This window comes from Oncorhynchus tshawytscha, linkage group LG06 (genome assembly GCF_018296145.1).
Source record: "Oncorhynchus tshawytscha isolate Ot180627B linkage group LG06, Otsh_v2.0, whole genome shotgun sequence".
Taxonomy (NCBI): domain Eukaryota; kingdom Metazoa; phylum Chordata; class Actinopteri; order Salmoniformes; family Salmonidae; genus Oncorhynchus; species Oncorhynchus tshawytscha.
The window spans coordinates 46,762,160-46,787,996 of NC_056434.1; the positions used below are offsets into that span (position 1 = coordinate 46,762,160).

A 25,837-nucleotide genomic window follows, 5' to 3' on the forward strand; every position below is an offset into this window, starting at 1 on the left:
TGGATGTATTTCAAGGTCTACCTTCCAACTCAGTGCCTCTTTGCTTGACATCATGGGAAAATCAAAAGATATCAGCCAAGACCTCAAAAAAATAATTGTAGACCTCCACAAGTCTGGTTCATCCTTGGAAGCAATTTCCAAATGCCTGAAGGTACCACGTTCATCCGTACAAACAATAGTTCGCAAGCATAGTTCCAAAGTTGTGGCAAAATGGCTTAAGGACAACAAAGTCAAGGTATTGGAGTGGCCATCACAAAGCCCTGATCTCCATCCCATAGAACATTTGTGGGCAGAACTGAAAAAGCGTGTGCGAGCAAGGAGGCCTACAAACCTGACTCAGTTACACCAGCTCTGTCAGGAGGAATGGGCCAAAATCCACCCAGCTCGTGGAAGGCTACCTGAAACGTTTGACCCAAGTTAAACAATTTAAAGGCAATGCTTCCAAATACTAATTGAGTGTATGTAAACTTCTGACCCTCTGGAAATGTGATGAAAGAAATAAAAGCTAAAAATAAATTATTCTCTGTACTACTATTCTGACATTTCACATTCTTAAAATAAAGTAGTGATCCTAATTGACCTAAGACAGGGCATTTGTACTAGGATTAAATGTCAGGAATTGTGAAAAACTGAGTTTAAATGTACTTGGCTAAGGTGTATGTAAATGTCCAACTTCAAATGTATAACCACACCTACCCCCTCCTTTTGTATGTTTTCAAAACCACTCACAGATACACAGAGAATAGGCTTATTAATTGCTTTTTTTTTTTTAATTGAACAAAAACCTGATGAAATGCACTGAAAAAAATATAAACACAACATGTAAAGTGTTGGTCCCCCATGTTTCATGAGCTGAAATAAAAGATCCCAGAAATGTTCCATACACAAAAATCCTATTTCTGTTAGTGAACATCTCACCTTTGCCAAGATAAGCCACCAATGTCCTTTTAGACAATTTGGCAGTATGTCCAACCGGCCTCACAACCGCAGACCACGTATGTGTATGGAGTCATGCGGGCAAGCGGTTTGCTGATGTCAACATTATGAACAAAGTGCCCCATGGTGGTGGGGTTATGGTATGGGCAGGTATAAGCTACGGACAACAAACAATTGTATTGTATTTCTATTGACTGATATACTCATATGAACTGTAACTCGGTCAAATCAATGAAATTGTTGCATGTTGTGTTTATATTTTTGTTCATTATAACTTTGACTTTGATATAGCTACTTCACACCTAAGCATACTGCCAAAGTATCATATAAATCTGGATAATATACTGTACATTCTTTGGAAACTAAAATAGAAAATAGGCATACAATACCAGGCATTAGAAGGTTATGAAAATGTATCATTATTCTAAAGAATCATACAACTGCAAGAGCTACAGTATCAAAAATAAATTTAAATCGAATGTATTTCACCAATAAATATTAAATTAACACAGCATTTGGTATTTGGCCTTTTTCAGCCTCTTCATTGACATCAATGTTCTTTCAACACCAAATACGTAATTTTCATGCATTTACAGACAATTAGTTGTCATATTTCAGCTGTGCCTTAAGGGCAACAAATAAAACATCTTTGGTATGAGAAGTATTTCCATCTTAAAATATATTTTAGTTTGACTTGAAAATCCTGAACTGTTAGATAAGCAAACAAACAGCCATACCCACCGGGCACACTGGTTGAGTCAATGTTGTTTCCACGTCATTTCAATGGAATGACATTGAACCAACGTGGAATAGACGTGGAATTGACATCTGTGCCCAGTGGTTACATTCTCTACAGCCTAACCACCTCCACAGGTGTATGTATTACCAGCAACTGGATTAATTGCACCAGTTAAACCACAACGGGTTTTGCCGTCAATATTGTGATCAGTTAGTAATAGAACCGCCAAATGCATAGATAACACAATTCAACTCCTGTCCTGAGTAATGATGATGATTAATAGAAACCGAATGAAGGCCACAGAATGGAAGAACATTATCACTGGAGTATCACAGTATCCCATCCATAAGTATCCTGTTCTGGTTGATTGGACTCTGCTGCTCCGCCACCGAGCTGAGATATGTCTCTATCGATGATCTCATTCACTGCAAAAGACAGACACACCGGGGTTTAGTTTCAAGGCTCTTGTCGTGTCTTACTTTATAGTTGTTTCAGCCATCTGAGGGCAGCATTGCCAATCTTCTAAATCTAAACCAAACGGAAAACGGCAAAATAAGTCAATTATACATTTTTGCAGTACGAAAAAACTGGGCACACACACGGGCTGAATCAACGTTGTTTCAACCAGTGTGTGTGCACAGTTTGTTGTAACGCTAAATGTATAATTTACTTATTTTGACATGAACCAATGTGGAACAGACGTTGAATACCATGCATTGTTGATACACATTGCTTTCTTTTAGTTTTAACAGTCTCCCTCTGCAGATGTCACGCATGATGAAAAAAACAACAAGGATTGAGGCCTGGTCTAAAGGTTAGAGATGGCTGAATGGTGAGAACACATTTTGGAGCTTTATCAAAGGGTGGGATCCATGTCGAAGGCTGAGGTTCCAGTCTGCATTTGTGATGTCTATTTATATTCCCTACAGTGCAACAAAAACACATGGATCAAATGGTCACATATACACCGTACTCATAGCCTTTCCATGAAAAGGTGTGTTTGCAACCCGAGCCGTGTATGAGGGTAGATGATAGACAACACATGTAAACAAACAGGCTAGCACTGAGGGAACGGAAATAACCAGTCCCTGTTTTTTTTCAACCAATAGACTAACAGGAACTCCGACAGCTTCTTAATTAGTCATTAAGAAAAACAAAATCATTGAAACTAAAAGATCCCACAACTGTACATCAATAAAATCACTTTAATTTGAAATTACAAATTGATTAAATCCTTTCAATTAAATGATTATCCTATCTCACCTAATGAGACATAAACTCGCTGTTTCTTAATTTAAGTATCAGAGTTGCAGAAACACTGTAGGGTGAAAGTCAAGTTCAAAGAGGACCCTTCCACCCAGCTCAGGCCAGGGGTCCTATTTTCAAGCCGTATGTAGTGGGGGGGGGTCTTATGAAAGCCTGTCTGTCATTACTGCCCTGTAACAGCTGTGCCACAGATGGTAACTGAAGGAGATTAGCATGCAAGGTATCTTTAGCCTCCTCTATGTGACTAGAGTTTGTAGGCTATACTAACATACACACAGTAAAAAGTGTCATCTCCTTAGCTAGCAATCCGGGCCTCTGCCTATAATTAACCTACATCATAATGCACGCATACACACATACAGTATGTGCACAAGTGCACACACACGTATGCATGCACGCACACACAAATGCACACACATGGGCTGGCAGCCATGCAGCCCTGTAGAGGAGCAAACAAAGACCTAGTGGGCATATGGTGACAAGAATACTGGGCCACAGTGACTGTGTTGTCGGGACAAACACAGTCCGGCCAGCGCGAGGTGATTAATTAAAAAATCAGGTCGGCATGGTGAGATCCTGAGAGCTTTATGGTTCATCGCCTGGCCCCTAAAGGCCTGTAATTACAGCCAGCCCTACTTTTAAGCTGGGTAAATCCATATGAATTCAATCACTTTTTGACAGCACCTCTTTTGATTTGAATGAAACCTCCCATACATATTTGCCCAAGGTAGAAGTGCTCAGAAAGTGATTTCTTGGAGATAAAGGTTCTAAAAGTTGACCTATTTTGTATACCCCACCATACCACGAGGCGTCCATGTCTACATCACTGGAAAAGATAAATGGTTGAGATTGATATCATTTAAAAGCTTACAAACAAGAGTTGTCATACTATTGAAGACATTTTTTTTTGTGGTATTTAAAAAAAACTTAAACGTCAACTATCTAAAAACGAGTACTCAGATTTATTCATAATTCACATATGTTGTAGTTTAGACCCTATTTTACATAATCTGAGGTTGTTATGCCTGCCATCGGCGGAGACACAACATACTCTTGAATACAGAGTGGGTGTCATGTTTTGGCTCATAAATGTACTAAAATGGTACCACAAAGCTGATGGGAGGTCCACACATCAGAGAATGTTGACTTGAATGGGAATATCTGTTCTTTTAAATTATACTGTCCATCCTCCATAAGAAACCTACTACGATCCTCGAAATATAAATAATAGAAATCACATGACCATTGAAGTTGACATTCGACAGTGGGTGGACTGGCGGCCATCTTTGTGGTAGTAATTAGAAGATAAAATGTTAATTCAATTACAATTTCAATGGTGTACCAGCTAAATTGCAGTGGTCTGAATGGATAGGTCCATTCTAAGAATTATATTTCTATGATTGAAATGACATCAAACCTGTATTCAAGAGCAAGTGTCTCAACCGATGGCAGGCACAACAAAAACCTTAGGTGATGTAAAGTAGGATCTAAGCTACAATATGAAAACATGTGGGTTTTACTAGTTTTTAGATAATTGACAGTTCCCCTTTACATTCCTACCAGTATACGGGTTGAAAATGGCAGATTGGGGCACTGATCAGAACCTAAATTAGACAGTGGCTGTACAGGAACATGCTATAAATGATGTCAAAGCTCAGGCTCTGTGCTTCACAGAGCTGTATGGTTATTGACTGACAGCCGTTCTGAACTTGAGCACGGCACATGACTAGAAGTTACCTCCATCTCTCCCGCTATTTGGACAACATTAGCAAACTGTTGAAAGAGTGAGGAAAATGCTGTAAATTAAGAGGACTCGATGTACTTTGAAAGATGAGACGTTGGGGATTATAATAAATACAGCTATGATGCAATACAAGCAAGCCAAACACCCGTGAGTCCAAATGTGCACTTCACATTTCCATAATCATAAAACTCATGTCCTATACAGTGTCAGCGTTTATGATCACTATGTTCAATGTACAGTTACTAGATGACATGGCTTCATGCCCTGGGTTGTTCTGAACAGAATGTGCCTATGTTTGTCTATTGTAAAGAAAGTTTGCAGCAGAACACCTGACCCAAATTGTGATTTATAATGGGCCGTTTTTTTGGATTGGGAAAACAACAGTGATTGTGTGATTGCAGGGTTGTGTTCCAAACAAAACAACTACAAGTGTGCGCTAGTTCCTCAACGGCACAGCTAGAAGAACAAAAAAAAAGTGCATTGAAATGACTTAGGAACTGTGCACACTTTCGGAGAGGCGTGTGGCCACTTGGAGACACATGAAACCAACAGTGTAATGTTTTGGATTCACTTGGATTCGATTTTGGATGAACACACGATGTCTGGCCGATCATCGCGGTTGTCCATGACAAACCAAAGTATAGATCAATTATCTCCCATAATAATCATTTTGTAGTCCCGAGCTGTCAGAGCTGTATGGCTCATCCGTGGTCGACATATGTTGCTCGTTTTGGTCAATACTGGGCAAGATTAAAATACACCGTCAATCTCGATGCACCAAGTTGCGACTATGTTAGAGAGACACTCTTATTCCAATCCAATTAGATTTGTGCAGTTGATGTTTACTGATTCATTGCATTTCCGAACAGGAGAGATTTACAGCCCGTCTTTAAGGAAGAACCCCCATTACGCCGCTTCCTGGAGTCCATTTAGCCCAAGAGACAGCCACAAATTAGAAGGACGGGACAGTGGAGTCCTCCATTGTGCTGGACGTCAAGATGGTCTTTGTAAAGTTCTGGACGGGAAGAGTTCCAGATCATGACGTCGAACTGTTTCTAAATGGGTATTGCACTATTTTACAACCTGCAGTGAAACTGGTGGATAAGTTCGGGATATGGTATGGAGTACGCAAGTACAAAGTGCGCAAAACCACAAGTGGGCAGTCGATAACAATCCCTAACTCAATATCCCTTGACCCGTACAAGGGGAAGATCTCCTTCCCTGGACAAACCCCTCGGTGTTACATCTGCCAGGGGCTGGACAACCATGTCAAGGACTGCCCAGAGGTGAAGTGTTGGGAGATGTGGAGACCTTGGACACAAATCCAGGGACTGTGAGTCTCCAAGCAAGTGCACCTTGTGTGGAAAAGAGGGCCACGACTTCTGCAAGTGTCCCCAGTCTTATGCCTACAAAGCGAGGGCTGGTCCCCAATCCAGCCCAGAGGAAGAGCCGGAAGAGGAGACATAGCCACCAACCTCAACAGTGAATTCCATCCACCACGCCACGGCAGAGCGCGAGGTCACCACTACAGGTCAAAGCACAGCTGAGAGGCAAGTGCCAGTGAATGCAAGAGAAGCTGAGGGAGCTGAATACGAAAGTGAAGGAGACCAGGTCTCCCAGGAAGGTGTCAACTAGAGTATCCAATCCTCCAGGTCCAGCTGCAGTGAGAGCAAGGAAGAAGAATCCTTTGAGGACGCGAACGAGTCAGACTTCAGTACTGATCCCCCGACCCCTGAAAGAGAGAGACAGATTCCTTCCAACCCCTGCTCCCTTTCCCCGCAAGAGTTAGTTACGCCGTTTACACTTCCAAACGCAGTTCAATCCAAAGCCAAGTTAAAAAGAAAAATGAGAAACCAAGTCCCCAGTAGAAGGTAAGCAAATAATCTAAATGAGCTGAGAATATTAGCTTTTGGCAGACATCGATTAGTTAATACTGGACTGCTTCTTTAGAGGAAACGAAAATAACAGGGATAAATTTATACACAGCATCTAAGAAAAAGCTATTATTTATGAAACTAGGGGCTATTTATGTGTGCGATATTATGTGGGGATTTTCGGTGTGGTGATGATCTGGTCTCTCAGACAATGATCGGGTCTCTCAGACAATGAAATATTAACTGGAACAGTCTATTGAACAAAACTATTTATAAAGTGATCTTTTTTTCTGGTTGATTTCCATACGATGTTTACCAGTGCATGCTGTAGTAAATTGGAGTTGTTTTGACAAAAGTAAATTGTGTCTTATGCCCAATTGTCATGATGAACAGAATTTAGAACACCTTTTAGTGAAATATTACAGAAATAAAGAAATATGGGATTTGATGAGAATGATCGGGTTTGATGGAGGCCTATGTATAAATCCCAAGGCTGTGTTTCACGGGGTCTTCGATATTCACATGGATGACATTACTAAAGAAGTATTGTGGACAACAATATGCATTGACATTACTAAACAAATATTGTGGGCAATAATATGCATTGTGAACAATAACATTTGGTTAAAATTATGCATATAAGACTATAAAACAACTTTTTGAGGTCAGTTGAGGTCAGGACTCTGTGCAGGCCAGTCAAGTTCTTCCACACCGATCTCAACAAACCATTTATGTATGGACCTCGCTTTGCCACAAAGTTGGAAGCACATTATCGTCTAGAATGTAATTCTATGCTTTAGCGTTCAGATTACACTTCACTGGAACTAAGGGACCTAGCCCGAACCATGAATAACAGTCCCAGAACATTATTCCTCCTCCACCAAACTTTACAGTTGGCACTATGCATTTGGGGAGGTAGCGGTCTCCTGACATCCGCCAAACCCAGATTCAGCCGTCGGACTGCCAATGGTGAAGAGTGATTCGGGCACTCCAGAGAACGTGTTTCCACTGCTCCACAGTCCAATGGGGGCGAGCTTTATACCACTTCAGCCGACGCTTGGCATTGCGCATGGTGATCTTAGGCTTGTATGCAGCTGCTTGACAATGGAAACCCATTTCATTAGCTCCTAACGAACAGTTCTTGTGCTGACCTTGCTCCAGAGGCAGTTTGGAGCTTAGTAATGAGAGTTGCACTACGCACTTCAGCGGTACTGTTCTGTTATGTGGCCTACCACTTCACAGCTGAGCCGTTGTTGCGCCTAGACATTTCCACTTCACAATAACAGGACTTACAGTTGACCGGGGCAGCTCTAGCAGGGCAGACATTTTATGAGCCGACTTGTCAGAAAGGTGGCAACCTATGACGGGGCCATGTTGAAAGTCCCTGAGCTCTTCAAAAAAAGTGGTCAAATGATGCAGATGCTAAGCTACAGGACTGTTTTGCTAGCACAGACTGGAATATGTTCCAGGATTCTTCCGATGGTATTGAGGAGTACACCATATCAGTCACTGGGTTTTTCAATAAGTGTATCGAGAACATTGTCCCCACAGTGACTGTACGTACATACACCAACCAGAAGCCATGGATTACAGGCAACATTCGCACCAAGCTAAAGGGCAGAGCTGCCGCTTTCAAGGTGCGTGACTCTAACCCAGGAGCTTATAAGAAATCCTGCTATGCCCTCTGACGAACCATCAAACAGCCAAACTGTCAATACAGGACTCAGATCGAATCGTACTACACCGGCTCCAACGCTCGTCGGATGTGGCAGGGCTTGCAAACTATTACAGACTACAAAGGGAAGCACAACCGAGAGCTGCCCAGTTGCACGAGCCTACCAGACGAGCTAAATAACTTATATGCTCGCTTCAAGGCAAGTAACACTGAAACATGCATGAGAGCATCAGTTTGTCTGGATGACTGTGTGATCACACTCTATGCAGCTGATGTGAGTAAGACCTTTAAACAGATCAACATTTACAAGGCAGCTGGGCCAGACAGATTACCAGGACGTGTACTCTGAGCATACGCTGACCAACTGGCAATTTCAACCTCTCCCTGTCTGAGTCTGTAATGCCAACATGTTTCAAGCAGACCACCATAGTGCCTGTGCCCAAGAACACTAAGGTAACCTGCCTAAATGACTACCGACCCATAGCACTCACGTCTGTAGCCATGAAGTGCTTTCAAAGGCTGGTAATGGCTCACATCAACACCATTATCCCAGAAACCCTAGACCCACTCCAATTTGTATGTTGCCCCAACAGATCCACAAATGATGCAGTTTCTATTGCACTCCACACTGCCCTTTCCCACCTGGACAAAAGGAACACCTATGTGAGAATGTTATTCATTGACTACAGCTCACCGTTCAACACCATAGTGATCTCAAAGCTCATGACTAAGCTAATGACTAGACTAAACCTCCCTCTGCAACTGGATCCTAGACTTCCTGACGGGCCGCCCCCAGGTGGTAAGGGTGGGTAACAACACATCCGCCACGCTGATCCTCAACACAGGGGCCCCTCAGGGGGGCCAGATCATTGGTAGGCCTGATCACCGACAACGATAAGATCGCCGGCAACCGGTACCAGAGCACCAAGTCTAGGTCCAAGAGGCTTCTAAACTGCTTCTCCCCTCAAGCCATAAGACTCCTGAACAGCTAATCAAATGGCTACCCAGACTACTTACACCCCCCACCCCCAAGCTGCTGCTACTCTGTGTTATCTATGCATAGCCACTTTATTAACCCTACCTGCATGTACATAATTACACCAATTACCTCGACACCGGTGCCACCGCATTGACACATTGACTCTGAACCGGTACCCCCCTGTATATAGCCCCGCTTTTTGTCATTTACTGCTGCTCCTTAATTATTTGCTTTTCTTATCTCTTACAGTTTTTTGGTATTTTCTTAAAACTCCATTGTTGGTTAAGGGCTTGTAAGTAAGCATTTCACTGTGAGGGCTACTACACCTGTTGTATTTGGCGCATGTGACAAATACAATTTGATTTGGTTTAGTACGGGCCATTCCACTGCCAGTGTTTGTCTATCGAAATTGCATGACTGTGTGCTTTGTTTTATACACCTGTCAGCAATGGGTGTGGCTGAAATAGCCGAATCCACTCATTTGAAGGGGTGTCCACATACACTACATGGCCAGAAGTATCATATGAGCCCCTTACCATCATCTAGTGTGATCTCCTGGAGTCCCATGGAGCCAAGAGGCAGCTTCTCCTCTGGTTCCTGCTTGATGTTCACCCTCCCTCTGTCGTTTGAGAAGAGGGAATGGGGTGCCGGGGGACACTCCTGGGGGTCGATACCAGAGGCCAGCCCCTGAGCGCTGCTGGAGGACAGGTGCCTCAGGGGACCCCCAGAGGAGGCTGATGCTAACGGGGAGGTGGAGCAGGTTGCTACTACTCCAGGAGTGGGAGAATACGAAGCAGGCAAGTTTTTGTCAGAATGGTAGCTCAGATTATATTCAGCCTGTAGAGCCGCTAGGTCAGAGTCTGAGTGGGAAAAGTGGTATTTTAGAGACTGCAGCTGGGTTGCATTCTGGGTGTGGGTTCTGGCAGACTGGAGAGTGGCAACAGAGAGATCAGGTCTAATGAGGCTCTGGTACATCACACTTTCCCTATGAGGGCTGGAGACAGCTGGCCTGGGCTGGGCAGACTGAGGTCGAATGACCTGGAATGCGGCAGGACCAGGTCTCATGGGAGAGCTGGCCTGGCCACTATAAGGCACATTATGTTGTGTGGCCTGGTAGACAGGCTTTGTCCGAGGGGGTGGCATTGAATCAGGTGTATGCATAGGGCTTATCCGCTGGTATCCCATACTGGGACTGTAGCTGTGGAGGTGAGGGGAGTGCTGAAGAGGCGAGGAGCCTGAGGGAGTGTATGCTGGCTGGGAGGGCGGACCACAAGGCACAGGGTGACCACCAGAGGAACCATACAAGGGCCTGTCCTGAGAGAAGGCCCCGTCAGAAGAATTCTGCTTGCTGCTTGTTGGATATAGGCCAGGGAGATTGTTGCAAGTAGACAGATAGGTTGAGTCAGTGAGCTCCTGCTTCACCCGAGGAGCCACAACTGCATGGTCACTGGCAGTGGGATAATGGTGTGGAGAAGCACCAGCCAAGTATGTGAAGCTTTGCCTTTGGCTTCTTCTCCTCTTCCCGTTGCACACGTAGAACTGCACCTGGACTGCAGAGCTCACAGTGGTGTTGTGGTAGGTAGGAATCTCAACCACGATTCTGGACTGCAAAGAGAATATTTCCAAATGATTTATCATATATTCAAGGGATCCAGGGTTTGGGAGGTTGATTTCATGTAGGCTAACTTTAATCATATAATTTAGGTTTCTACTTACTCTTTTACTCTTGTCTCGAATAACTTTTCCGTCAACTTCCCACTGTGTGCGTCCATCTGGAGAGATAAAACATCACAATTAACACACTGTTGTATTGTGTTAATGGAAGAATATTTTCCTTTTTTTGGCATCGTTTTTATACCCTTTTCACACTACTGAGCCAAGTCACGTAAAGCTGCACTGTGCTGGCCTGGTTATGCACCACCATAGTTGTTGGACCAACTCGGTGGACTCGTGGTTACAGTATTCACCCTGAGATCATAGGAGCTCTTGCTCCTATGAGCCGGTTCGGCTCGCACAAGGCAAAGCTACTTTACTATAGTTGCTGGAATGGTGCTAGAAAGAACATATCCAAGTGAGTATGGTTCGGGACAAGGATAAACCAAACGTATCCTCTAGCCTTTCTATGAACTCTATAAAGTCAAGGCGGCGTCAGCGTCTCTTACCAGGGCCTTTCTCCAGGAAGATGACCTTTGACTCGGGGGATATGTTGGAGCCAGTAATTACCATCTCCCCACCCCCACTGACCAAGCAGCTGAGGGGACTGCAGTTCTGCATCTGGGGAAGGTCTGTGGCCGAGCGCTGGGCTGCAAGTCAATTACATTTAACTATTACATATATTGAACAGTGAAGGACATAGACATATCTGATATTGTCAGAAAGCTTAAATTCTTGTTAATCAAATTGCAGTCCAATTTGCAGTAGCCATTACAGTGAAATAATACCATGCTATTGTTTGAGGAAAGTGTACAGTTATGAACTTGAAAATGTATTAATAAACTAATTAGGCACATTTGGGCAGTCTTGATACAAAATTCTGAACAGAAACGCAATGGTTCATTGGATCAGTCTAAATCTTTGCACATGCACTGCTGCCTTCTAGTGGCCAAAATCTAAATTGTGCCTGGGCTGGAATAATACGTTCAGGCCTTTCTCTTGTATTTCAAAGATGGCACAATTTTTTTTGCTTTGTATTATCTTTTACCAGATCTAATGTGTTATGTCCTCCTACATTAATTTCACATTTCCACAAACTTCAAATTGTTTCCCAAATGGTATCAATATTATGCATATCCTTGCTTCAGGTCCTGAGTTACAGGAAGTTAGATTTGGGTATGTCATGAAAATTGAAAAAAAAGGGTCTGATCCTTAAGAGGAGATCTGGTCACAAGTTATAGCCTTTAACTAATTATTATACCAAACACTAAATATAGATTATATAAATAAAGATTATTTCTGGTCAAGTCCAATAATCGGGAAAAACTCAGGACTATATGAATAATGTATGTGGATCTTTGAACGCATGTACAGTACCAGTCAAAAGTTTGGGCACACCTACTCATTCAAGAGTTTTTCTTTATTTTTACTATTTTCTACATTGTAGAATAATAGTGAAGAAATCAAAACTATGAAATAACACATATGGAATCATGTAGTAACCAAAAAGGTGTTAAACAAATCAAAGTATAGTTTATATTTGAGATTCTTCAAAGTAGCCACCCTTTGCCTTGATGACAGCTTTGCACACTCTTGGCATTTTCTCAACCAGCTTCATGAGGTAGTCACCTGGAATGCATTTCAATTAACAGGTGTGCCTTGTTATAAGTTAATTTGTGGAATTTCTTTCCTTCTTAATGCATTTGAGTCAATCGGTTGTGTTGTGACAAGGTATGGGTGGTATACAGAAGATAGCTCAATTTGGTAAAAGACTAAGACCAAGAACAGCTGAAATAAGCAAAGTGAAATGACAGTCCATCATTACTTTAAGACATGAAGGTCAGTCAATCCAGACAATTTCAAGAACTTTTAAAGTTTTTTCAAGTGCAGTCGCAAATAAAATATATTTTGATTTGTTTAACACCTTTGTTGTTACTACATGATTCCATATGTGTTATTTCATAGTTTTGATGACTTCACTATTATTCTACAATGTAGAAAATAGTAAAAAATAAAGAAAAACCCTTGAATAAGTAGGTGTGTCCAAACTTTGGACTGTTACTATTACTACAGTATGTAGGCCGGCCTACTGAATAAAAGGTACTCACAGCACTCCACAGGAATAGAGGCAGCTTGCAGACACAGGACCTTGCCGCTGGGCTGAGGGATATACACACGGAATGCCACTCGCACACGCGTGTTCTTCCTCCCGATGTCAGTCTCCCCCTTCCTGAGCTCAATGTCAGAGTTCCTCAGCTTCAGGATGCCTGCACAGTCAATACTGTAGAGGGAGAAATACAACCATGAGACAACATTATATAAAGGCCCATATAAACATTTCCATTTTAATATTTACAGTAAGCTAATAATAATCCTACTTTTGGGGGTGCTTATATTTTTCCTGTTATACACAAGTGTGTAATGGAAATGTTTTTTTTTTTTTTGCCTGTCCCAACTCCCCCTGAGACACCCGCAGGGTGTGGGGTCATGTCCAGGGTGGCATTGTACAGCCCCCCTGGAGCAATTAGGGTTAATTGCCTTGCTCAAGGGCACAGCAACAGATTTTTTCCCCACCTTTCGGTTACTGCCCAACGGTATTCAAACCAGCAACCTTTCAGTTACTGCCCAACGCTCTAACCTCGAGGCTGCCTGCCGCCCTTAATAAAGAATGACCATAATGCTTTAAATAGTTCACATTCTTCACATGTCATTTTATGATGTTATGTCGTTTGTTGAATAGTGACCAATAAGTATCAGATAGTGCAAGAAAATAATGCCTGAATTCTTCTATTATGTAAGGATGCCACATTTCCGTGACAAAATAGTTATGTTCTGTCTGTTTCTATTTGTTCTAGGTGTAGAAATATGCTTATTCTGAGACAAAAACCCATTCCCATTTTTAACATGCTATCATCTGTTCTAAATCGTTCAAAAATGATGAGAATTCACAGTGGAAGCCATTTTGCATTTTAGATCATAATACCAATAAATCACAAGCACAAATGTTTTATTTTTAGCCTTGTGATGCTTTGAAAACATAAATATGACATGGTTATGACCCGTACCTGGTGGACATATTGTTTTCGGGGAGGAGAGAGATTTCTAGAACCTTTGTACTGCTTATTACGCTTTCCTGGCAAGCAGTAGCCACCGTCTTCCCCGTTACTCTGTGCACCTGGTAGAAGACATGTGGTCTCAAGTACCGATCGTCTGCCGTTCCAATGAAAATCTGCAGGTTGACTGGCTTCTCGTTGTATCCAATGAGCTGAAAATGACACCAATCCATAGAAATCATATACGCATTCTACCACATTTGATTTACAAATACACGAATACACCATGTTTCACTTCTTCTTATGAGCACTCTTGTTCTCTGCACTGTACATTTGAATAAGTGTGTTTGGGTCTGTTTAGAAACAGTATGCAAAACCAATGCCAAAGCTCTGTACTGATAGCAATACACCCAGACAATGTCTAAAAATGTGACCTGCGCTATGCAATGTACATCCTGGATTGCCTGCAATGAAATTACCCAATTCAAACCATTTGAGGTCACCAAAAATAAGTTGTGCCCCTGAAGAGCCAGCCTGAGATTGAGGAATGTCCAACACACCTACGTGATGCAATGTACAGGGAAACACTGCTTGTGGCATTACAGAGGACTAGAGTGTGAAGCTGTGTGGCTTTAACACTAGAGTAATGAAGCCACCCCAAAATAAACTAGCTGGTATATATTACATGAGAGCCAGGCCTCAATGAAGCTTTGCTTATCTCAGCCTGCATCTGTTCCAGCCTGGCTGCACCTTGATCCATAGATGGTAGTTCAGTCCCACTGCAGTCCTACTGGCAAATAGTGCTCTGCTAGACGGTACCCACTGGCAAATAGAGCTCTGCTCAATGTTAGGTGATACTCTAAGCCCTGATCCAGGGATTGTATTCCAGCCCCACTGGCAAGTAGTGCTCTGCTAAACGTTAGGTGATATGCTCTGGTTATATACCCAGTGTGATGCCCAGTGTGATACCCCGAGCACAGACTACTTAAAATGGTAAAAGATCAAAGGGTGTGGTTGTTGGTGTATGTGCAGCACTTTGGAGTAACTAGAGTACGAGCTGTGACCATCCATGGGTTTAAATGCATACACCTTGGATCCCTCCTCTCTCATGTAGTGAGTCACAGCACAGCCTAGTTGTTTACTAGAGTTATGGCTTCCAAGGCCATGCTTGATGTGGACTTGAATATACAGAACACAAAGCTCACATGTACACACACACACATGCTTGCACGCGCCTGTGTTAAATGAAGAGCTGTTGGGCTACAATAACAGGCTGTCTGTCTGAGGGTTACCATGTATCTGTCGTTTACAGAGAAGGAGAGCAAGAGAGCGAGAAACTACCGCGCGAGATTAGGGCCGCCAGTGCTCTTGTGGTTGGTTGGGTTTGAATAAGCTACGTCACCCCCCATATTTACTGAGCCTAATACATGAACAAGTGTCACAAACCCCTGATAACATTGTTCAATAAATGTCAATTTCAAGTAATAACAGGGAGGGAGTAATTGCACAAAACGCCTACTCAAGACAGTTCATTGTAACAAGAACACCTCCTTTGATATGTCAGGATGTCACACGTTGATTGACACCTCAAGGTTACAATTGCAAACAGCAGTTTATCAAAACACAACTTGTTATGTGAACCAGGCATAAAGTTTAGCGCAATACTATTGATCTTCTTGGTCAGAGCCCTGACATTTCACATTCTTAAAATAAAGTGGTGATCCTAACTGACCTAAAACAGGGCATTTTTTCTAGGATTAAATGTCAGGAATTGTGAAAACTGAGTTTAAATGTATTTGGCTAAGGTGTATGTAAACTTCGGACTTCAACTGTACATTTGTCATGCAGACCTGGATTCAAATAGTATGTCTTTAAATACTTTAGCTGTGCTAGATTGAGCTTTACAAGTGCAAATACTATTTGGACCCAGGTCTGGTGTCATGAGGTTGGGAAAGACTTTCTCTTAACCTTGACTACAGGGTGTCCTCCTGAGGCAGCCTTGACGGCCCCCCGACTCCCCTCTGTCTCGTAGTGGGCCCTGTGGTGGCCCCGTGGCTGCACATCCACCTTCAACTCGCACTGGCCAAACTGGCTGGGCAGGGGCCAGTCCAGTGGGGGTAGGGAGGAGGTCCTGGGTGGGAAGGCAACACAGGGTCATATTACTTAGGTAGCAAATGGAAGAAAACAGACAAACAGGGAGGGATTACCTGAACTTGCCCAATAAGAAATTATAATTTTCCATTGCAAGAATGTTTGCTACAGTGTGCGTTAACGACTACAACCCAGACATCATTTCTCATAAACATACTGTCATTCAGTATAGGGGTTGGTATCTTGTTCTTCACCTCTAGTTATGATCTCCTGGCCCTTGGCCTTGCTAGGGTTGCTATGGTAGTACAATGTCTGCACCATGCTGAGTGATCGCAGAAATGAGTGTTCACCTGGTGGATAGCATGATGAAGCACACGTGAGAATTGATGCTTATGTAATTATGAATAACAAACCTGAAAAGGGGTGTGTTGCCAGGTTTGGGTTTGTTCCAGGTGAAGTGTGAGGGAACCGAGAGAAAGAGTTCTTCAAAAAGGCCATCCTGTTTTAGAGTAGACCCAGACTCATCTGCAGGTGAGTCCAGGTGAGGCAACACGACGCCTTGGTCTTCGGGCACCAGCCCTGAGTCTCCCTGTCCATGCAGTAAACCCATGTGAGCCTGCTGAGAGGTCCTCCTGGTTTTGGAGGGAACGTCTACCTCAGGGAGGTTGTACAGAAGGGCCCCCATGGCACCAGGGCTTCCAACCGCCCAGGTGTCCTCTGTTACGCTGCCCCTGGGAGAGTGGCTGGGGGTGGGGCAGGGGGACTGATGAGGGGATGGGGAGGGGGAAGGTCCCTGTCCATAGACGTCTGCGCTGGAGTGTCGTCTCTTACCACAAGGTGATGTGGGCCTTGAGCCGGACCTGGAGGTGGGGCGCGGGTTAAGCCAGTTCTCGTCTGTGACGCTGTTGCGCGGAGAGTGACAGGGGGACTGACGGGGCGACTGGCGAGGGGACTGGTGGGGCGAGAGGGAGTGGGTGTTCATGAAGTACTGCTGCTGCCACAGCTCTACCCCGAATCCCCCCGCGACCTGGCCTTGTGGGGAGCAGCCAGGGGAGGTCAGGGGAGAGGCCAGCGGGGAACCCATGGTGAATCGGGCGGCCGCCTCGTTCAGTTCAGCCTCCACGTCGTCGTAAACGTGCGAGAAGGACTCGCAGGAGGACACGTCGGACAGCCAGCTCCTGGAGGACAGGCTGCTGCAAGGGCTGGGGTTCAGGGACGATGAGTCCCTGTAACAGGGGTCCAGGGGTAGGTAGAGGTGATCCCTGGACCAGGACCGTTCACGACCGCACTCACCCCCGCCGTCTGCCCCGCTGATGGGCACGGCATCCTGGCTGGAGCCCAGCTCTTGGTGACTGTGACTGATAGATGTGATCTGGATGCTTGGGCAGTCGAACGCCTTGGGGAGGTGTCCCATGGGACAGTATCTGGAACTGTGAACTTCATAGCTGGAGCTGGGGTGGTAGTTACCATAGGTTTGGAGAGGAGCTTGTTGAGAAGCAGCCTGGTGGTGCTGCTGGCTCTGTTGTAAGTCTTGGGCCTGGCCAATAGGCTGATTGACCATAGACTGGGTGGTATAGTATGGCGTGCTGTCACCAGGGTCTGGACCTGGGTATAAAAAAAGGACACTTAGAAAAAGGTGTTCCTGCGGCTGTCCCCATAGGAGAACCCTTTTTGGTTCCAGATAGAACTATTTTGGGTTCCACGTAGAACCCTCTGGAAAGGGAACCTGGAACCAAATGTGGTTCTTCAAAGTGTTCTCCTTTGGGGCCTGCCAAAGAACCCTTTTTGGTTCTAGATAGGAGTGTAGGCAAATTGAGGGGGAGGTTCATTTTCAATGCAAAGTGTCTAGTCTTTAGGGCATACAGCAGCAGATAAAATTGGTGCCATTGCTCCCTGCATTACTCCAGAGAGGAGATAACAGACAAACAAATGATAATTCTCTGATCAACTACTCACCATCTACTACTCTGTCTTTTGATCGATCCTTTAACACAGACAGCCTAGACTAGTCATCCATAACCCACTAGGAATGTTGTCATAAATGCCATTTCAGAGTCTCTCCACAAATTGTGGGGAAGACTAGACATAGAGATTGACCTGTTTGGCAGGGGCTCCTGCGGTTTGGCAGTGGATAGATTAACAACAGCAGCGCTCGCTCACCAGTCTAAATCACACAACTAACTAACTGTACGTTATCACCGGTGTCAACTGAGCAACAGCAACAAAAGCGGCGGCCTTCTAGAGCTGGTTGGCAATATGGACAAAAGTCCATATCATGATAAATTGCCTGCATTTATTCCGTAACAATAAATAGAATGATACATTTATAACATTCATGTGCACCATGTTTTTCTAAGTCATCCTACTACTACTAGTTTCATGATTGTAGCCATCAATGGTCCAAATTACCCATATTAGCAAACTTATTTCACCTCAAACTTCACATTTCTCTAGTATAGGCTACCTATCTTCATGAACAATATCAGGAAAATGCCTGCGATAAGTGGTCGTGTCGATACTTTTAAACTCCACAGCCTACTGTCTACACTAGTTCACACAAGGACAAACGTAACCACACACTGTCCTGCTCTGGCTTGGTCTGCACACAAAATGCAAAGATGGTGAGATGTCAAAGGGCTGTGTGATGCCACGATATGGAGCACATAAAAGAACGGCCCTTCGCCTTGACTTATTTGCAAAATGAATGTAATGAATATAAATGTTATCTGATGTAACACCGGCTTGGCTGCCCCTCTGGCTGGGTGGTAGAATGTGTTGGCGCCTGACTGAGATGCGGGTGCCATTTACAGGAGTTGGAAATAAGGAAGGAAACAGACAAGAGAAATGGCCAATGGAAAACAGGGAGTGGGTGGCTATCATGTTTTATTCTCTTCTATTACAATAGATATTAAAGATATAAAATTAAATTCTTATTCAACTTAATCTGTAGGCTACTCTAGGCTTATTTGGCTACTCAATTGATAGCCAAGGTTATGTAGAGGGCTACAGTAGCCGACACATTGGTCAATGAATGCAGTCTACAGTCGTGGTTCGGCTCTATGACCAGATACCACAATCTAGTCAAGGTGAAACAAACACCAATGTCACTGACATTTGACCCTTTCCCCAGGCCTTTCTCCTGAAATCTCTGTGCAAGACCCCCCAAATTACAAAATGGGCAGTTGTCAATACAATAGTGTTTTACTCGACAAATTACACAGTGATAATGTATATTGAGACATTCAGATTTTGCATATATCCAAATGTAAACTGGACCAGGATCTGATTAAATATAATCAAATGCAACTGTGTAATAAACTCCATGTCATTCAAGATGTCTGGTATGTCATTATCAGTGGTGACACGTCATTCAGGGCTGTTAAGCTAATATAAAAAATATATATATAAAAAAGATCATAATTATATATATTTATATTCTGTTTGCATGTTATTTTGGCATTAATACGTGTCACATATCCTAAATATATAATTGAGTTAATAAAGCCACATACAAACATGGTCTCTTTTTGCTTTCTTGAGAAAGGCAGCTCCAAACTGAAGGGGATTTAGCCTAGCTCCGTGCTTTCTGTGGTGGTTTCACATTGCTTCCTCCAACAAGCTGGTGCGGCTGGCTTCCGGGTTGAGCGAGCAGTGTGTCGAGAAGCAGTGCGGCTTCACTCTCGACCTTCGCCGAGTCCGTAGGGGAATTGCAGCGATGAGACAACATCGTAACTACCAATTGGATATCACGAAAAAAGGGGTAACGCCATGGGCCAGAAAAGTTTGAATACATTGGCCATGCTGTCAATCCAGCATGACTTCTGCCACATTCAAAACAACTGCAAACTCGGAATTGGTCATCCAACTCTGAATTCCAAGTCGGGATTTCGGGCCGCGCCACCTTCCTGTTCAAGTGAGCACAGCACAACAAGGTGAGTCCAAAAACGTTTTGTATGCTGCTGCATAAATGATGTAATATGCCAGGGAGATATGAAAACTGTAGCTAAGAAAGTAATACTAAGTGTATGTTGTGTAGTAAGCTGTTATTAGACCATGTTCCTCACCCTAATAATTTGTTCCCTTTTCACCTCATAACTTACTGTTCTGACTTGGTGGTGCAAATTTAGCCTATATTCTGTTTTAGAGAAAAGTCATCATTGAATATTGTAAGAGCTTCCATTGCCTGCTTATTTTTTTATATTTTTTTACCTTTATTTTACTAGGCAAATCAGTTAAGAACAAATTGTTATTTTCAATGACGGCCTAGGGTGGGTTAACTGCCTGTTCAGGGGCAAAACGACAGATTTGTACCTTGTCAGCTCGGGAATTTGAACTTTCAACCTTTTGGTTACTAGTCCAATGCTCTAACCACTAGACTACAGCTATGCCCCCTTTATTTATCCTATGGTTGTGACTTGGTCTGAATTCTGTCGCTGTACATTTCAAAAGTGCTGAACAAACCGTTATATTGACTACGCCCGTGTCTTAATCGATATTACGGATTGCCTCTTATCCGCTCTTCGTCCCCTTATGCCATAGTTTGTACATCTCAATTGTCAGTAGAAAACACATTTGTTTAAGCAAGTCATCCATATCAGCTATATTTTTTAAAAGGCAGTAAAAGAGGCTGAATGAACTGTTTCGCTGCCAGACAAGGCTCCGCTGATAGCCAGGTGTAGCAGTGGTAAGGTGTTGGGACAGCTTTATGTAGGTCCTAACAGTTTGTGGGCACTGTTTGTCACCGTTATAATGCAATGAATCTATTGTTTAGTATTGTGGCATGCATTGCTGGCATGCATGTAAATCAAAATTGCCCCACCAAGATTTACATGCTAAAATCATCACTGCTTGTTATGCACATTGATTACAGTACAATAATAAAATACTAGTGTGGTATTTTATGTTAGAACTTAATCCTAACATTTAAAGATATAAAAAGTACATTCTTATTCAACTTAATCTGTAGGCTACTCTAGGATTATTTGGCTACTCAATTGATAGCCTAGGTTATGTAGAGGGCTACAATAGCCGACACATGCTTCAAGATGGCCACCATTGTTCCTGTTCCCAAGAAAGCTAAGGTAACTGAACAAAATGACTATTGCCCCGTTGCACTCACTTCTGTCATCATGAAGTGCTTTGAGAGACTAGTCAAGGAGCATATCACCTCCACCCTACCTGATACCCTAGACCCACTCCAATTTGCTTATCGCCCCAATAGGTCCACTGACATTGACATGTTTGTACAAACTGTAATAGAACTCTTTTGACTTTTCATCTGGATTTTGCGATCGCGCATTGTGCCTTTGGAATAGTGAACTAAACGCGCAAACAAAACAAAGGTATTTGGACATAAATATGGACGTAATTGAACAAAACAAACATTTCTTGTGTAAGTGGAAGTCCTGGGAGTGCATTCAGACAAAGATCAGCAAAGGTAAGTGATGATTTATAATGCTATTTATGACTTTTTTTGACTCCACAACTTGGCGGGTAAGTGTATGGTTTGCTTTTGTGGCTGAACGCTGTTCTCAGATGATTGAATATTGTGCTTTTGCTGTAAAGCTTTTTTGACATCTGACACAGCGGTTGTATTAAGAACAAGTTTAACATTAATTCTATGTAAAACATGTATCTTTCATCAAAGTTTATGATGAGTATTTCTGTTATTTGATGTGGCTCTCTGCAATTTCTCTGGATGTTTTGGAGGCATTTCTGAACATGGCGCCAATGTAAACTGAGGTTTTTGGATACAAATATGAACTTGATAGAACAAAACATACATTTATTGTGTAACATTGAGTCCTGGGAGTGTCATCTGAGGAAGATCGTCAAAGGTTAGTGATTCATTTTATCTATATTTCTGCTTTTTGTGACACCTCTCTTTGGTTGGAAAATGGCTGAATGCTTTCTGTGACTTGTTGCTGACCTAACATAATGATATGTTCTGCTTTCGCCGAAAAGCCTTTTTGAAATCGGAACAGTGTGGTTGGATTAACGAGAAGTGTATCTTTAAAATGGTGTAAAATACTTGAATGGTTGAGGAATTTTAATTAGGAGATTTTTGTTGTTTTGAATTTGGCACCCTGCACTTTCACTGGCTGTTGGCGAGGTGGGACGCTAGATCCCAGAGAGGTTTTAATACCATAGTACCCTCCAAACTCGTCATTAAGCTCGAGACCCTGGGTCTTGACCCCGCCCTGTGCAATTGGGTCCTGGACTTTCTGATGGGCCACCCCCAGGTGGTGAGGGTAGGAAACAACATCTCCACCCCGCTGATCCTCAACACTGGGGCCCCACAAGGGTGCGTTCTCAGCCCTCTCCTGTACTCCCTGTTCACCCATGACTGCGTGGCCATGCACGCTTCCAACTCACTCATCAAGCTTGCAGACGACACTACAGTGGTAGACTTGATTACCAACAAAGACGAGACGGCCTACAGGGAGGAGGTGAGGGCCCTCAGAGTATGGTGTCAGGAAAATAACCTCTCACTCAATGTCAACAAAACAAAGGAGACGATCGTGGACTTCAGAAAACAGCAGAGGGAGCACCTCCCCATACACATCGACGGGACAGTAGTGGAGAAGGTGGAAAGTTTTAAGTTCCTCGGCGTACACATCACGTACAAACTGAAATGGTCCACCCACACAAACAGCGTGGTGAAGAAGACGCAACCTCAGGAGGCTTAAGAAATATGGCTTGTCACCTAAAACACTCAAACTTTTACAGATGCCTGGTACGGTGCCTGGTATGGCACCTGCACCGCCCTCAACCGCAAGGCTCTCCAGAGTGTAGTGCGGTCTGCACAATGCATCACCGGGGGCAAACTACCTGCCTTCCAGGACACCTACAGAACCCGATGTCACAGGAAGGCCAAAAAGATAATCAAGGCTAACAACCACGCGAGCCACTGCCTGTTCACCCCGCTATCATCCAGAAGGTGAGGTCAGTACAGGTGCATCAAAGCTGGAACCGAGAGACTGAAAAACAGCTTCTATCTCAAGGCCATCAGACTGTTAAACAGCCACCACTAACATAGAGAGGCTGTGTCAACATACAGACTCAAATCTCTGGCCACTTTAATAAATGTTCTTAATAAAGGTATCACTAGTCACCTTAAATAACGGCACTTTAATAATGTTTACATATCCTACATCACTCATCTCATATGTATATACTGCTCTATCGCTCATCCATATACAGTGAGGCAAAAAAGTATTTAGTCAGCCACCAATTGTGCAAGTTCTCCCACTTAAAACGATGAGAGAGGCCTGTAATTTATCATACTTTATTTTCAGTATACTTATTTTCCACCATAATTTGCAAATAAATTCATTAAAAATCCTACAATGTGATTTTCTGGATTTTTTTTCTCATTTTGTCTGTCACAATTGGTGGCTGACTAAATCCTTTTTTGCCCCACTGTATTTATATGTACATATTCTTATTCATCCCTTACATTTGTGTGTACAAGGTAGTTGTTGTGAATTTGTTAAGATTACTTGTTAAATATTACTGCATTGTCGGAACTAGAAGCACAGACATTTCGCTACACTCAGATTAACATCTGCTAACCATGTATGTGACCAATAAAATATGATTTGATATTGGTCAATGAATGCAGCCTACAGTCGTGGTTCGGCTCTATGACCAGATACCGCAATCTAGCCAAGGCGACACAAACAGAACATTTGCACCAAATTGGTAACTTTGTAAAATTCTATTAAAGCTTTGTGGAATACGGATACATTGTAAAAAATAACAAAAATAAAAACTCACCTGCGGGGCCTAGCTGTTGCGCGTCCTCTCCGAAAATAAGTCTGAAGTCCAGTTCCTCATTGCCGCTACAATTTACAGTAGTCATTCGGTCTTACGAGTCGGTTCTTTACAGTTCTTTATTCCTGGGTTGTTTCAAAACTGGACTCAAAAGGTTAACGATACAACAGGAGGAAAATGTGTTTAGTTTACACTATAAACAGCAACAAGAAGCCTATCCGAAGTTGTAAATAACTAAAGCGATTCCTAAATGCGTGTCCCCTCCAGGCGACATTTATTACGAATCTATTATATTCTCTTGATACATCACCAGTTCAGTTCTCGGACTAGAAAAGACGCAGACAATGGTTCGACCGTAGTTACTCTTGATGACTGGTAAAGTAGGCTGGTAGTCTACTCCAAACTTCCACATTACAAACAAAGCATTACAGACAGCTTGGTTCATGACGTCAGCAAAATACTACACCCGGCATCACCCCGCGTACTGTAAGTAGATGGTGAGAGAGTACTGTAGGCCTACAAGCTACTAAACCATTTTAGAGTATCAAATCACCTGACAAGACAATTAATGTATTTCTAGAGACTGCAATCAATCAACGATACGAATACTTATCTCGTTAGAAGCAAACAGTTTTAAAAACAAATAAACCATCCGTGATCCAACAGCAGACACACACACCACTCATACCACAATCAAATCATCAACCTTTATAGTTTAACAGTGATAGAGCAACAACCACTTTATAAGGATGAAAACTGCAACAAAAAAAGTACGTTTTCACCAATTGTGAAAGGCCCCATAGAAGGGGCCTTACAAAATAAATACTGTCTGATAATTCTAACTAGCTTTATACAGCTCCTGTACTGCCCTCCTCTGGCACCTTTTATTACACACTCCTGTCAATAACAATAAAACAAAACCAATAATTACCTTGCTTCTGGTCAATATGATGTGGTGCTGAAAGTTGCTAAGTGGTTTTCTATCGTGACATTACAGCAGAATACATTCAGTATTGCAAGCATAAGGAGAATGTGTGATTTCAAGTAGACTGCCATACTGTCTTGTTACGTATTTGACCAGATAAAAAAAAAAAAATCAAATTATCGGTTTTGGTTATCAAATTTTAAAAAAATAAGAATAGGGCCATTTCTTAATCCCCTGTAGAGCATGCCTTCTTCACACAAACACCAAACATGCTTGTTGTCTATAAACAAAATAATCCAGGAGAGAAAATAAATAGCATGGAACGCCTCATGCTAATTGATGTTTGACTATTGGGGTGAGAGCTGACAGTTCCAGTTACTCAGTGTCTCAGTTACTCAGAGTACGCTGCTCTTGTAGGCAATGTCTCAAACTCACAACAATATGGCCGCTACTGTATCAATCACTCCCCCTGGCAAGAGCTGACCCCTGCTGCAAATCCGCCACCATTTAATATAAAAAGGAGCATACCGTCGTAAAGCATTAGTCATTTTACACAGTGCAGCATCACTCTGTGCTTGTCTGGTGCTGTACACCAGTTGGAATAGCTGGTGCCCTGTTGTCTTCCGCAGCTGTTGCTCCTTTGGATTTTTAGACAGGGGTCTTTTCCTGGCTCCATACTCTACAGTGGTGTCCTCGTCATCTGGCTTCTCATTCCTCTTCTCCTCCCTCTTTCTCTTGCCCACCAACCCAGAGTACTCTTCACCCGCCCGCCCCTCTGGCAGTCCCAGAACACGTAGACATACTATAGCAGCAGCCTGTTCTGCATTTTTCTTTGACTTCACCCTGCATGGATATAATAAAAGAGAAAGTGTTGTGTTAAGTCATTTGGCATTATTATGAGTGAATTACACAGCTATTAAACATTATTATAGCATTGTTACGTAATATGCATTACTATAACAGTGTTATTAAGCATTACATTCACAGGGTTTAACTTGGGACACTCCCTGGGTGACTAACACATTCACTGCAGTGCCTTCAGAAAGTATGCATACCCTTTGATTTATTCCCCATTTTGTTGTTACAGCCTGAATTCAAAATGTATTAAATATATATATATTTTTAC

At 43.0% G+C, this 25,837-nt stretch overlaps 1 protein-coding gene across 1 annotated transcript; it reads right to left on the reverse strand.

The window, feature by feature from the left end:
* Nucleotides 1–778: 778 nt before the first annotated feature.
* On the reverse strand, nt 779–25,410 carry LOC112252629 (nuclear factor of activated T-cells, cytoplasmic 3). Its single transcript, XM_024424049.2, has 10 exons — nt 24,718–25,410; nt 23,790–23,927; nt 16,424–17,615; nt 15,888–16,050; nt 13,932–14,131; nt 12,975–13,147; nt 11,376–11,516; nt 10,930–10,985; nt 9,750–10,818; nt 779–2,100 (listed from the first exon to the last, which is right to left on the reverse strand). Exons 2-10 carry the CDS (start codon nt 23,872–23,874, stop codon nt 1,994–1,996), a joined length of 3,186 nt encoding a protein of 1,061 aa, XP_024279817.1. The 5' UTR covers nt 23,875–23,927; nt 24,718–25,410; the 3' UTR covers nt 779–1,993.
* Nucleotides 25,411–25,837: the final 427 nt, after the last annotated feature.